At 51.0% G+C, this 12,545-nt stretch overlaps 1 protein-coding gene across 7 annotated transcripts in view; it reads left to right on the plus strand.

Moving 5' to 3' along the window:
• Positions 1–12,545, plus strand: part of PTPRH (protein tyrosine phosphatase receptor type H) — a 43,027-nt gene that overhangs the window by 20,830 nt on the left and 9,652 nt on the right. For 6 of the 7 annotated variants that reach the window (XM_064380814.1, XM_064380810.1, XM_064380813.1 and 3 more), the window contains 6 exons: positions 1,009–1,275; positions 2,360–2,626; positions 4,960–5,223; positions 6,958–7,227; positions 8,750–9,049; positions 9,392–9,658. In XM_064380814.1, the coding sequence (XP_064236884.1) occupies positions 1,009–1,275; positions 2,360–2,626; positions 4,960–5,223; positions 6,958–7,227; positions 8,750–9,049; positions 9,392–9,658 (1,635 nt within the window). The remainder of the gene's footprint in view (positions 1–1,008; positions 1,276–2,359; positions 2,627–4,959; positions 5,224–6,957; positions 7,228–8,749; positions 9,050–9,391; positions 9,659–12,545) is intronic. The other variant, XM_064380815.1, reaches the window with a different exon arrangement.

A 12,545-nucleotide genomic window follows, 5' to 3' on the forward strand; every position in this document is an offset into this window, starting at 1 on the left:
TTCACCATGTTGCTCAGGCTGGTCTCGAGCTCCTGATGTCAGGTGATACACCCGCCTCGGCCCCCCAAAGTGTTGGGATTACAGGTGTGAACCACTGTGCCCAGCCTACTCTTTCTTTTTAAAATGGAGGTGGTAGGGGTGGTTGAGAGCTGGCAGGTTCTGTCGTTCAATAGCAAGCTAATGGAAGCTACGCCTGGGCAACATGGCGAGATCTCATCTCTACTAAAATCAAAAAATTAGCCGGGTGTGGTGACACGAGCCTGTGGAGGCTGAGGCAGGAGGATCACCTGAGCCCAGGAGGTGAAGTCTGCAGTAAGCTATGATTGCACCACTGCACTCCAGCCTGGGCCACAGAGTGAGACCTTGTCTCCAAAAGCTAATGCAATATGATAAAATAAATTTGGGTTCACTAAGGTTGCATGGCATTGCCAGTTCAGTTCCACGTTTCATGGACTTTGTTGAGGGCTTTCTGTTCCTCCACGCCCTCCGCTGGAAGAGTTGCCTGCCGTATTGGAAGGCAGGAGAGCATTTCTAGCATCGAGGAAATTCAGTCAGAAAGTGCCATTAGCTTGGCGTGGTGGTGAACGGCTGCCGTCCCAGCTACTTGGGAGGCTGAGAAACAAGAATCACTTGAACTTGGGAGGCAGAGGTTGCAGTGAGCCGAGATCACAGCACTGACTCCAGCCTGGGCAACAGAGTGAGACTCTGTCTCAAACAAACAAACAAAAAAGGAAAGTTCTGGCCCAGATCCTTGCTACTTAAACTATGACCAAAACTACGTGGGTAGGTAGCATCACGGAGTGCTGACTAGAAAGGCAGGATCTCAGCTCCGTCTCAGGCCCACTCCTCAGGGCCTGATGAGATGTGCACACACCACAGTCTGCCTGCATCAGCTGGCGCCAGCAGTTTGGAAGAACTGGGAACATAAAGGGCCGGAGATGCCCACTGCCTGCCCTCTTTTTTTTCTGTATCTCTGTTCACATTAGATCTCCCTTCCTAATTTCTCAGCCCCCAACCCAGTGAGAAACCTGACAGTGAAGGCGCAGACCACCAGCTCCATCACCCTGAGCTGGGAGGCCCCCGAGGGCCCAGACCCACAGAACTCCACCTACTGGGTTGAGTGCACCGGAGACAGTGGCACCACGGAGACTCGAAGCACAACAGACACCATCGTCACCGTGGATGAACTTGAACCCGGGTCCTTGTATAAGTTTTCTGTGTGGGTAGAGGAAAATGGAGTAAATAGCTCTGAGGAGACTGTCACTACTGCCACGGGTAAGAGGCGGCCACTGCTTCATTTTTATTTCTTTCTGAAGGACGGTGGTAGGGGGTGATTGAGAGCTGAGAAAATGCAGCAGGTTCTTCAGTCCCGTAGGTATACAGTGGAAGCCATGCATGTGAATTTCAGTTTTCTATCAGCCACATAAAAATAACTAAAAAGAAACTGGCCAGCCTGTCTCTACAAAAAAGTTTTGAAAATTCTCTCAGTTTGGTGGCGTGTACCTGTGGTCCCAGCTACGTGGAAGGCTGAGGTGAGAGGATCACTTGAGACTGGGAGGCAAAGGTTGCAGTGAGCTCTGAACTGACCATTGCACTTCAGCTTGGGAGACAGAGAAAAACCGTGTCTGTTTAAATAAAAAAGAAAGAAACAAATGAACTAAATAATCATGAGACATTTTTATGTAGCCCATTAGATACAATTTTTTTAAAAAATTGAGACGGCGTCTCACTCTGTCGCCCAGGCTGGAGTGCAGTGGTGTGATCTTGGCTCACTGCAACCTCAAGTGATTCCCCTGCCTTAGCTTCCCAAGTAGCTGGAACTACAGGCGCCTGCCACCACACCTGACTATTGTTTGTATTTTTAGTAGAGACGGAGTTTCGCCATGCTGTCCAGGCTGGTCTCAAACTCCTGACCTCAGGTGATCCACCTGCCTTGGCCTTCCAAAGTGCTGGGATTATAGGCATGAGCCACTGTGCCTGGCAGATACAAAATACTATCATTTTAACATGTAATCAATATAAAAAGGATCATTAAATATATACACTATGTACCCACAAAAATAAAAGTAAATATAAATAAGTACATAAAAATAAATGTAAATAAATGTAAAAAGGATCGATGAGATAGTTGGCATTCTTCATTTCATATGAAAGCTTCAAACCCCGGTGTGTATCTTACGCGCACGGCTCATCTCATTTCGTAAAAGCCACATCGTGAGTGCTCAACAGTCACGTGTAACTCGTGGCTGCCACACTGGGTAATGCTGTGCCTCCACTTGCTGGATTCAATAGTTAAGGAAGGGCTGGAAAGCTCCAGAGCCAGAAACTGCAACTGATTTTCCCTCCCATACTGCTTCAGCCCCCAACCCAGTGAGAAACCTGACAGTGGAGGCCCAGACCACCAGCTCCATCACCCTGAGCTGGGAGGCCCCCGAGGGCCCAGACCCACAGAACTCCACCTACTGGGTTGAGTGCACTGGAGATGCTGGCACCACGGAGACTCGAAGCACAACAAACACCACTGTCACCGTGGATGGACTTGAACCCGGGTCTCTGTATGCATGTTCCGTGTGGGTGCAGAAGAATGGAATCAACAGCTCCCAGGAGACTCGAAATGCCACCACAGGTGAGACACGGTCGCCATTTGTTTTATCTCATTTGTTTAAGGGAAGACAGCAGGAGAAACGTGGCGATTGTCCAGCCCATAGTCCCTCTGTGCCACATCAAGCCAGGTCCTCATGTCCACATCCTGGGCAGCTTCAGCTCAGGAGATGAAGAGGGAATGACTGTCTATGGTACCTCCAGCTTCTAAGTTGGGGCGGGTCTGTATCAAGGACTCTGGAGAATGTGGACCATAGGGCCAGGGAGTGTTTTCCTGCACCACCAGGAATGCGCAGGGGTCAAGGCGTGTGACCTGAGCTCTCGAGGAATTTGATGCTGTGAGTGGGGACACTCTGACCCTCTGACTCTTCTAGTTCCCAACTGTGTCACATATTGAGGCTGGAGACTCAGATCATCAGCTCCATGACCCTGAGGTGGACAGCTCCCCCTGTCTAGATCTCCATTGCCCAATACAGTAGCCTCTAGCCACATGTGGCGATGACATTTAGATTCGTAAATGCCGCATGAAACTGCAAATTCAGACGCATGTTTCATGTGTTCGAAAGGCCTGTTGAGGGGCTCTCAGTCCTCCCTTCATCCTCTGCTGTGCTGGTGCCCACCATATTGGAAAATGAGAGACCACACAGAAAGCTCCCTTGAGTCTCTCTCTCTCTTTTTTTTTTTTTTTTTTTTTTTTTTTTGAGACAGAGTCTTGCACCGTCTCCTGGGCTGGAGTGCAGTGGCACAATCTCTGCTCACTGCAACCTCTGCCTCCTAGGTTTAAGCGAGTCTCCTTGTCTCAGCCTCCCAAGTAGCTGGGATTACAGGTAGGCACCACCACGCCTGGTTGCTTTTTTTTTGTATTTTTAGTAGAGACGGGGTTTCACTATGTTGGCCAGGCTGGTCTCGAACTCCTGACCTCGTGATCCACCCACCTTGGCCTCCTAAAGTGCTGGGATTACAGGCCTGAGCCACCGCACCCAGCTGCTTTTTTTTTTTTTAAAGAGTCAGAGTCTCGCTCCATCACCCAGGCTGGAGTGCAGTGGTAGGATTATAGCTCACTGCAGCCTCAGATTCCTGAGCTCAAGCAATCCTCCCACCTCAGCCTCCCAAGTAGCAGGGACTACAGGCATGAGCCACCACGCCTGACTTATTCATTTATTTATTTATTTGTTTTGAGATGGAGTCTTGCTCTGTCACCAGGCTGGAGTGCAGTGGTGCAATCTCGGCTCACTGCAACCTCCGCCTCCTGGGTTCAAGCAATTCTTCTGCCTCAGCCTCCCGAGTAGCTGGGGCCACAGGTGCGTGCCACCACGCTTGGCTAATTTTTGTATTTTTAGTAGAGATGGGGTTTCACCATGTTGGCCAGGATGGTCTCGATCTTTTGACCTCGTGATCTGCCCACCTCGGACTCCCAAAGTGCTGGGATTACAGGCGTGAGCCACCGCACCCGGCCTAATTTATTTTTTTCAGAGATGAGGTCTTGCTATATTATCCATGCTGATCTCTAACTCCTGGCCTGAAGCAATACCTCAATCTCAGCCTCCCAAATTGCTGAGATTACAGGCATGAGCCCTTGTTCTGGGTCGTTGGGGCTCTTCTAAGGGCAGTAACCCCAGGCATAAAGGGCCCTACCTCTGAATGCGATTCCAGTGGGGACTAGGTTTCAGCATGTGCATTTGTGGGAGGGAACACACATATGAAGGCTATAGTGCTGCTCAAATTATGACCCACGTGTGAGCAGCCTCAGTGTTCCCCAGAGCTGACTGGGAAACGCAGGATCTCGGCTCCATCCCAGACCTACTGCTCAGAACCCGCATTTAACCAGATCCCTGGGGGGTGTGCACACATTGAAGTTTTTTCTTTTCCTTTCTTTTTTTTTTTCGGTGGGGGGGGGGGGGTGGTGGGACAGAATCTCACTCTGTTGCCCCGGCTAGAATACAGTGGTGTGATCTTGGCTCACTGCAACCTCTGCTTCCCAGGTTCAAGCGATTCTCGTGCTTCAGCCTCCCAAGTAGCTGGAATTACAGGCACACACAACACCATGCCTGGCTAACTTTTATATTTTTAGTAGAGACAGGGTTTCTACTAAACCCCATTGATCATGTTGCCCAGGCTGGGCTTGAACTCCCAACCTCAGGTGATCTACCCACCTCAGCCTCCCAAAATTCTGGGATTACAGGCATGAGCCACTGTACCCAGCACATTGAAGTCTGAGAATCACGGGTCTAGACCATATACCCTGCATCTGCTGGTACTGGCAGTTGAATGAGAGCTAAGAACGTTGAGGCAGTGAGGGGCCCACTCCTGCCCCTTTTGTTCTGTATCTCTGCTCACTCTTTCTTCCTAATTTCTCAGCCCCCAACCCAGTGAGAAACCTGCATGTGAAGGCCCAGACCAACAGCTCCATCGCCCTGAGCTGGGAGGCCCCCCGTGGCCCAGACGATCAGGACTACACCTACTGGGTGGAATGCACTGGAGACGGCAGAACGGAGACCCAAAACACAACAGACACCAGTGCGACAGCTGAGGGACTCGCACCCGGAACCTCGTACACATTCTCTGTATGGGCAGAAAAAAATGGCGCACTTGGCTCCAGGGAGAATCTCAGCATTTCCACAGGTGGGAACCCTCAGTGCCCACTCCCTGTTTTGGTGAGAGGTTCGGAACTGGCAGAAACGCATGGCACCTCCCTGGGCTCTGGCTCTGTAGTCGGTAGGCTCTTCAGCCTTCCTGAGCCTGACATCCCTTTCTCCAAGTCCACGGGACAGATGTCATCACAGCTGGGGCTCACTCTGCCCTGAATTAGACGAAAGCCCGTCCAGAGACCTACTGCTGCTGAGCGTGGGGCCGTGGGGGGGCAGGGCATTCTAGGTCTCATTGCTAGGAAGTCTTTTGTCCTTTCTTCTTGTCATCCCTTTTTCTTTTCTTTTCTTTTTTTTCTTTCCTTCCTTCCTTCCATCTTTCTTTCTTTCTCTCTTTCCTTTCTTCCTTCCTTTTTTGTTCTCCCTTCTTTTTTCTTTTTCTTTCCTCTTCCTTCCTTCTTTTTCCTTCTTCTTTCCTTTCTTTCTTTCCTCTCTTTTTTCTTTCTTTCGTCCTCTCCCCTTCCTCCTTCCTCCCTCCCTTTTTTTCTTTTTTTCTCTCTCTCTTCCTCCCTCCTTTCTTCCCTTCCTCCCTCCCTCCCTCCCTCACTTCCTTCCTTCATCCCTCCCTTCCTTCTTTCTTTCAACAGAGTTTTCCTTTGTCACCCAGACTGGAGTGCAGTGGCACAATCTAAGCTTACTACATTCTCTGCCTCCCAGGCTCAAGTGATTCTCCTGCCTCTGCCTCCCCAGTAGGTGGGACTACAGGCACACACCACCACACCAAGCTAATTTTTGTATTTTTAGTAGAGACAGGGTTTTGCCATGTTGGCCAGGCTTGTCTTGAACTCCTGGCCTCAAGTGATGAACACACTTTGGCCTCCCAAAGTGCTGGGATTACAGGCGTGAGCCTCTGCGCCCGGCCTCTCTCTCTCTCTCTCTTTCTTTTGAGACAGGGTCCTGCTCTGTCTCCCAGGCTGGAATGCAGAGACATCATAGCTCACTTCAACCTCACCCTCCCAAGCTCAAGCAATCCTCCCACCTCAGCCTCCCTAGTAGCTGAGACTGCAGGTGTGTGGCACTATGCCCAGCTAATTTGTTTTAATTGTTAGTAAAGATAGGTTCTCACTATGTTGCTCAGGCTGGTCTCAAATTCCTGGGCTCAGGCAATCCTCCTGGTTTAGCTTCCCAAAGTGCTGGGATTACAGGCCTGAGCCACTGTGCCCTGCCCAGAAGTGTTTCTTTCTTTCCTTCCTTCCCTTCCCCCTCTCTCTGTTTCTTTCTCTTTCTTTCTTTCTTCCTTTCTTTCTTTTCTTTCCTTCTTTCCTTCCTTCCCTTCCTTCTCTCTCTTTCTTTCTCTCTCTCTCTTTCTTTCTTCTTTCTTTGACAGAGTTTTGCTCTTTTTGCTCAGGCTGGAGTGCAGTGCAATTTTGGCTCACTGCAACCTCCACCTTCCGGGTTCAAGCAATTCTCCTACCTCAGCGTCCCGAGTAGATGAGATTACAGGCATATGCCGCCATGCTCAGCTAATATTGTATTTTTAGTAGAGACAGGATTTCTCCATGTTGGTCAGGCTGGTCTCAAATTCCTGACCTCAGGTGATCCACCCACCTTGGCCTCCCAAAGTGCTAGGATTACAGGTGTGAGCCACTGTGCCCCTCCAGGAAGTGTTTCTTAATGAGCTGGACTGCACAAGGGCAGGGGATATCACTGTGTTCTGGACCCTTGAGGACTAGGATACGTGTAAATCCTGACTCTCTGCTCCTTCTCCCAGTCCCCAACGCAGTGAGAAGCCTCAGCATGCAGGACTGGACTAACAACTCCATTACCTTGCGCTGGACAGCTCCCCAGGGCCCAGGCCAGTCTTCGTACACCTACTGGGTCTCATGCGTTGGGGAAGGCATTACTGACCCCAGGACCCAAAACACCTCAGGTACTGAAATCACCCTAAAGGAACTGGAAGCCGGCAGCCTGTACAACCTCACCGTCTGGGCCGAGAGGAATGAGATCAGCGGCTATAACAGCACCCTCAGTGCAGCCACCGGTGAGACACTGTCAGCTCTGACCCCGGCTGGGTTAGGACAGGGGAAGGAAAAAGAGGAAGGGACTTTGCGAGCTTCTTGGGAGCTGAATAGTGCTCTTGGGCCCTTCCAGAGCTTAAACCTGTGGGTCCCGTTTCTAGGGGGTGTCATTTCTTTGTTTTTAGATGGAGTCTCTCTCTGTTGCCAGGCTGGAGTGCAGTGATCTCGGCTCACTGCAACCTCTGCTTCCCGGGTTCAAGTGATTCTCCTGCCTCAGCCTGCTGTGTAGCTGGGAGGACAGGTGCATGCCACCACACCCAGCTAATTTTTGTATTATTAGTAGAGATGGGGTTTCACCATGTTGGCTAGGCTGGTCTCGAACTCCTGACCTCAGGTGATCCTCCCACCTCAGCCTCCCAAAGTGCTGGGATGAGAGGCATGAGCCACTGCACTTGGCCTGGGGGTGTCATTTCTCAGCAGCCAGGACTTTCCAAGCTGTGGGACTTTCTTTTCTCCCTTTGGGAAATGGGCTCTTTGGGGTCAGGGAGGGCTCCAGACTGTCTAGCACCACTTCTCAGGAGCTGACAAAGTCACCAGCTGGACAATAGCTAAAGGTGGTCCCAGGGAATTCGATGAATCAAGAGGGCACTGCCTCTCAGCCTGGGCATGGTGAGTCCCACTCGTGAGAAGAATTAAAATCACCCGGAAGACTAGGTTCATCCTTTTTTTTTTTTTTTTTTTTTTTGAGGCAGAGTCTTTCCCTGTTTCCTAGGATGGAGTACAGTGCTGTGATCATGGGTTACTGTGGCCTTGACTTCCTGGGCTCAAGTGATCCTCCCACCTCAGCCTCCTGAGTAGCTGTGACCACAGGCATGTGCCACCATGCCCAGATAATTTAAAAAATTAGTTTTTGTAGAGACAGGATCTCATTATGTTGCCCGCACTGGTCTCAAACTCTTGGGCCCAAGTGATTCTCCCACCTAATCCCAAAGCACTGGGATTAGGGTAGTGAGCCTCTGTGCCTGGCCTGAACCTGAAACTCTTTAATCCTTGGTCATTTGGCCTAAGAAGATGAAATTTGGCAACTCCTTCTAGAAATGTGGTGTGTCTAGAGCGAGAAGGCACTTACCTGGGGTTCCTGTGGGAAAGAAAATACAGAAGATCTGATCTTGAAGACCATGAGAGATGGACTACAAATCCCATCACACCATGGGGCCATGACTTCATAAGCTGCAGCGATACAGAGGGTCCATGGCCTCATGGGAGTTGTAGTTTCAGTGGGTGGGACTGATGTACATTTGGGAAGAACAGAAGATGACAGGGTGTGACCCAGTGCTGTAGCCAGGGGACAGAGAGGGCTGGGAGTGTCTGGTCCTCATGGTGTTTGGGTGTCTAGGCTCTTTCCTGTGGTTCAGCCTCCTTAGCCACTGGAGCCATCGATAGATAATGGGTATCTCAGCTTTGCTGTGGGGAAGAGGCCGGCAGGCAGGCTGGGGTAGAGGGTCTTTGAGGCTACCCCTTTAGTTCTCTGTCCTCACTTCTCAGCTCCCAGTGAGGTCATGGATCTCCAGAACAAAACTCAGACTGACAACTCAGTCACGCTGTGGTGGCAGGCCCCCAGAGACCCCCACTCTCAGCTGTACGTATACAGGGTCCAGTGGGCCAGCGAGGGACAGCCCCAGAGGGAGCAAGATCCCCAAGTGAATTGGGCCAACCAGTCCAGCAGGACCAATGAGACATGGTACAAGGTGGAGGCCCTGGAACCCGGGACTCTGTACAACTTCACTGTGTGGGCAGAAAGAAACAACATGGCCAGTTCCACGCAAAGCATCCGTGTGTCCACAAGTGAGACCCCCCCCCTCCCCTACCCCTTCCTGCCTTCATCTGGTGAACTGGGCTTAGCTCAGGCCTTGAGGGCTGAGAGATGAATGGAGTAAAAATTCCATCAGGCCATGGGCCATGACTTCATGAGCTGCAGCGATGGCGGAGCCCAAGGCCTCATGGGAGTTGTAGTTTGAAGGAACTTACTTGTGTCCATTTGGGGAGGACGGAAAAGGAGGGAAGATGAGGTGGTTTGGATTGGGGCGGAAGGGATGGGCTTGTCTCTGAGAACTGGCCTGAGTAGTGGGGGAAGGGGTGGAAAGCCACCTTGGATGGCTCTGCTGACCTCTTGCTTCCTTCACCCAGACCCGGACACAGTCACCATCACTTCCTGCGTCAGCACCTCAGGGGGCTATGGAGTCATCTTGACCTGGTCCTGCCCCCAGGGAGGCTACGAGGCCTTTGAGTCGGAGGTGGGTGGACAGCGAGGCTCCCAGGACAGAGCTTCGTGTGGGAAGGGTGTGTCTGTGTTGGGTCTCGGGCCGGCTCAGTCCTACCCAGCCACCATCACGACCATCTGGGACGGAATGAGGGCCACCTCTGCCTCTGTGACCTGCCACACCGAGAGTGCAGGTGAGCAGAGCCGCGTGGGCCAGGGAGCTTTGACGAAATTCTCAGTAGACCCCAGCAGGCCCTGCTTTGTGAGGAAATCAATGGGATTCTTTTGTTTCTCGTTTCCTTTGAAACATCTTTATTTTATTTTTTGAGGTGGAGTTTTGCTCTTGTTGCCCAGGCTGGAGTGCAGTGGTACGATCTCAGCTTACTGCAACCTCTGGGTTCAAGCGATTCTCCTGCTTCAGCCTCCTGAGTAGCTGGGAATACAGGCATGCACCACCACACCCGGCTATTTTTGTATTTTTAGTAGAGACGGGGTTTCACCATGTTGGCCAGGCTGGTCTTGAACTCCTGACCTCAGGTGATCCACCCACCTCGGCCTCCCAAAGTGTTAGGATTACAGGCATGAGCCACCACACCTGGCCTATCCGTTCATTTTTATCCGTTCACTGATCCAGTTGATACATCAGTTGAGTAGTTTCTGCTTTTGACTATTATGGGCAATGCTGCTAGGAACGTTTGTGGACAGGTTTTGTGTGGACATATGTTTTTATTTCTCTTGGGTCTGTACCCACCAGTGGAACAGTCACATGGGAACTGTACGTTTAACTGCCCTTTTTTCCCCCTCCCAATGTGGTTGTATCACTTCGCATTAATCAATGGGGTACTTGAAGAGGTTTGGAGCTTAGGCTTGGGAAAGGTCTGGCCATGTACCAAGACCGTGGCCATAAGCCTCACTTTGCCCCATCAGTCACTTCCCGGGAATAGGGCCTCCAATCTGGAGAGAGCCTGGGGGTTGATGCAGCGACCAATGGATGCCGTTCAAACTGGGCTTTGCCAGACCCCACTGCCTAGAAAGATCTCTCCCTTACTAACAAGGTTGTAAGACCCTGCTGTCCCCTGTTGACAAGCACACTCTTCGCTGCTGCAGCTTGGGGGCCTTTAAGGCTGATAGAGACGGGCCACTGGCTTGAGTCTACCCTAAGACCAGGCATCTAACGACAGGTCTTGGGAGAGCCGTGCCCGTCAGAGCCTGAGAGCAGGCATGGCCTCAGATGCCACCAGACCTCGGTAGGCTCCGCTGCTGGGGAGTCCTTCCTGAGCCAGCAGGACCTCCGAGGTGATGAAGCTGCAATTCTGGGGAGGACGGAAGCCGTCCGTGCCAGGGACAATCTCACAGCCAGCAAAGTGTTTCCCCAGCCTCGGCACTCTAGACGCTTTGCGCTAGATCCTTCTTTATTGTGGGGGTGGGGGGTGTCCTGTGCATCGTAGGGTATTGAGGAGCACCCCTGGTTCCACCCACTAGATGACAGCAGCACTCCCACCTCCGAGCTTCCAAATTCTGCAGACATTGCCCAGTGTCTCCTTGGCAACAAAATCGCCCTTGTTGAGAAGCACTAGTCTAGGCTGAGGCAGGCAAGAGTCACTGTGTTTTTGTTGTTTTGGGTTTTCTTTTCTTGAGACAGGGTTTCCCTCTGTTGCCCAGGCTGGAGTGCAGCAGTACGATCACGGCTCAATGCAGCCTCCACTTCCCAGGCTCAGGTGATCCTCCTGCCTCAGTCCCCTGAGTAGCTGGGACTACAGGCATGTACTACCATGACCAGCTATTTTGTTGGGGTTTTTTTTCTTTCCTTTTTTTTTTTTTTGAGACAGAGTCTTGCTCTATAGCCCAGGCTGAAGTGCGATGGTGCCATCTTGGCTCACTGCAACCTCCACCTCCCGAGTTCAAGTGATTCTCATGCCTCAGCCTCCTGAGTGGCTGGGATTACAGCTGTGTGCCACCTCAGCCAGCTAATTTTTGTGTCTTTATTAGAGACGGGGTTTTGCTGTGTTGCCCAGGCTGATCTCAAACTCCTGATCCACCCACCTAAGCCTCTCAAAGTTTTGGGATTACAGGCGTGAGCCACCGTGCCTGGTCAGGAGTCACTCTTCAGCAACCAGGTCACCTGTGAAAATGATGGACAGTTGATCCCTGAACAATAATCCCCTACACAGTCAAAAATCTGCATGTAATTTTTACTCCCCAAAAACTTACCTACTAACAGCCTTGACTGGGAGCCCTACCAATAACATCGACAATTAACATGTATTTCGTCTGCAATATGTATTATATATTGTTTTTTTTTTTTTTTTTGAGACAGAGTCTCGCTCTGTCACCCAAGCTGGAGTGCAGTTGCGTGATCTTGGCTCACTGTAACCTCCACCTCCCGGGTTCAAGTGATTCTCCTGCCTCAGCCTCCCAAAGTGCTGGGATTACAGGTGTGAGCCATCATGCCCGGCCATATTGTATTCTTATAATAAAGTAGCTAGAGAAAAAAATGTCATTAAGAAAACCTTGGCCAGGTGCAGTGGTTTGTGCCTGTAATCCCAGCACTTTGGGAGGCCAAGGCGGGTGGATCACGAGGTCAGGAGTTCAAGACCAGCTTGGCCAAGATGGTGAAACCCCGTCTCTACTAAAACTACAAAAATTAGCCAGGTGCAGTGTCAGGTGCCTGTAATCTCAGCTACTTGGGAGGCTAAGGCAGGAGAATCGCTTGAACCTAGGTGGCAGAGGTTGCAGTCAGCTGACATTGTGCCACTGCACTCCAGCCTGGGCAACAGAGCGAGACGTCATCTCAAAAAAAAAAAAAAAAAAGAAAGAAAAAGAAAAAGAAAAAGAAAATCTTAAGGAAGAGTTTATTCGGCCAGGCGCGGTGGCTCACGCCTGTAATCCTAGCACTTTGGGAGGCCGAGGTGGGTGGATCACCTGAGGTCGGGAGTTCAAGACCAGCCTGGCCATCAGGGTGAAACCCCATCTTAGAAAAAAAAAAAAGAGAAAATTTATTCACTATTTACTAAGTGGATCATCAGAAAGGTCTTCATCCTAGTGGTCTTCAAGCTGAGTGGCAGAGGGGGAGGAGAAAGA

Source organism: Aotus nancymaae, unplaced genomic scaffold, assembly GCF_030222135.1.
Source record: "Aotus nancymaae isolate 86718 unplaced genomic scaffold, 86718_ANA_hifiasm-v0.15.2.pri h1tg000028l, whole genome shotgun sequence".
NCBI classification, from domain to species: Eukaryota; Metazoa; Chordata; class Mammalia; order Primates; family Aotidae; genus Aotus; species Aotus nancymaae.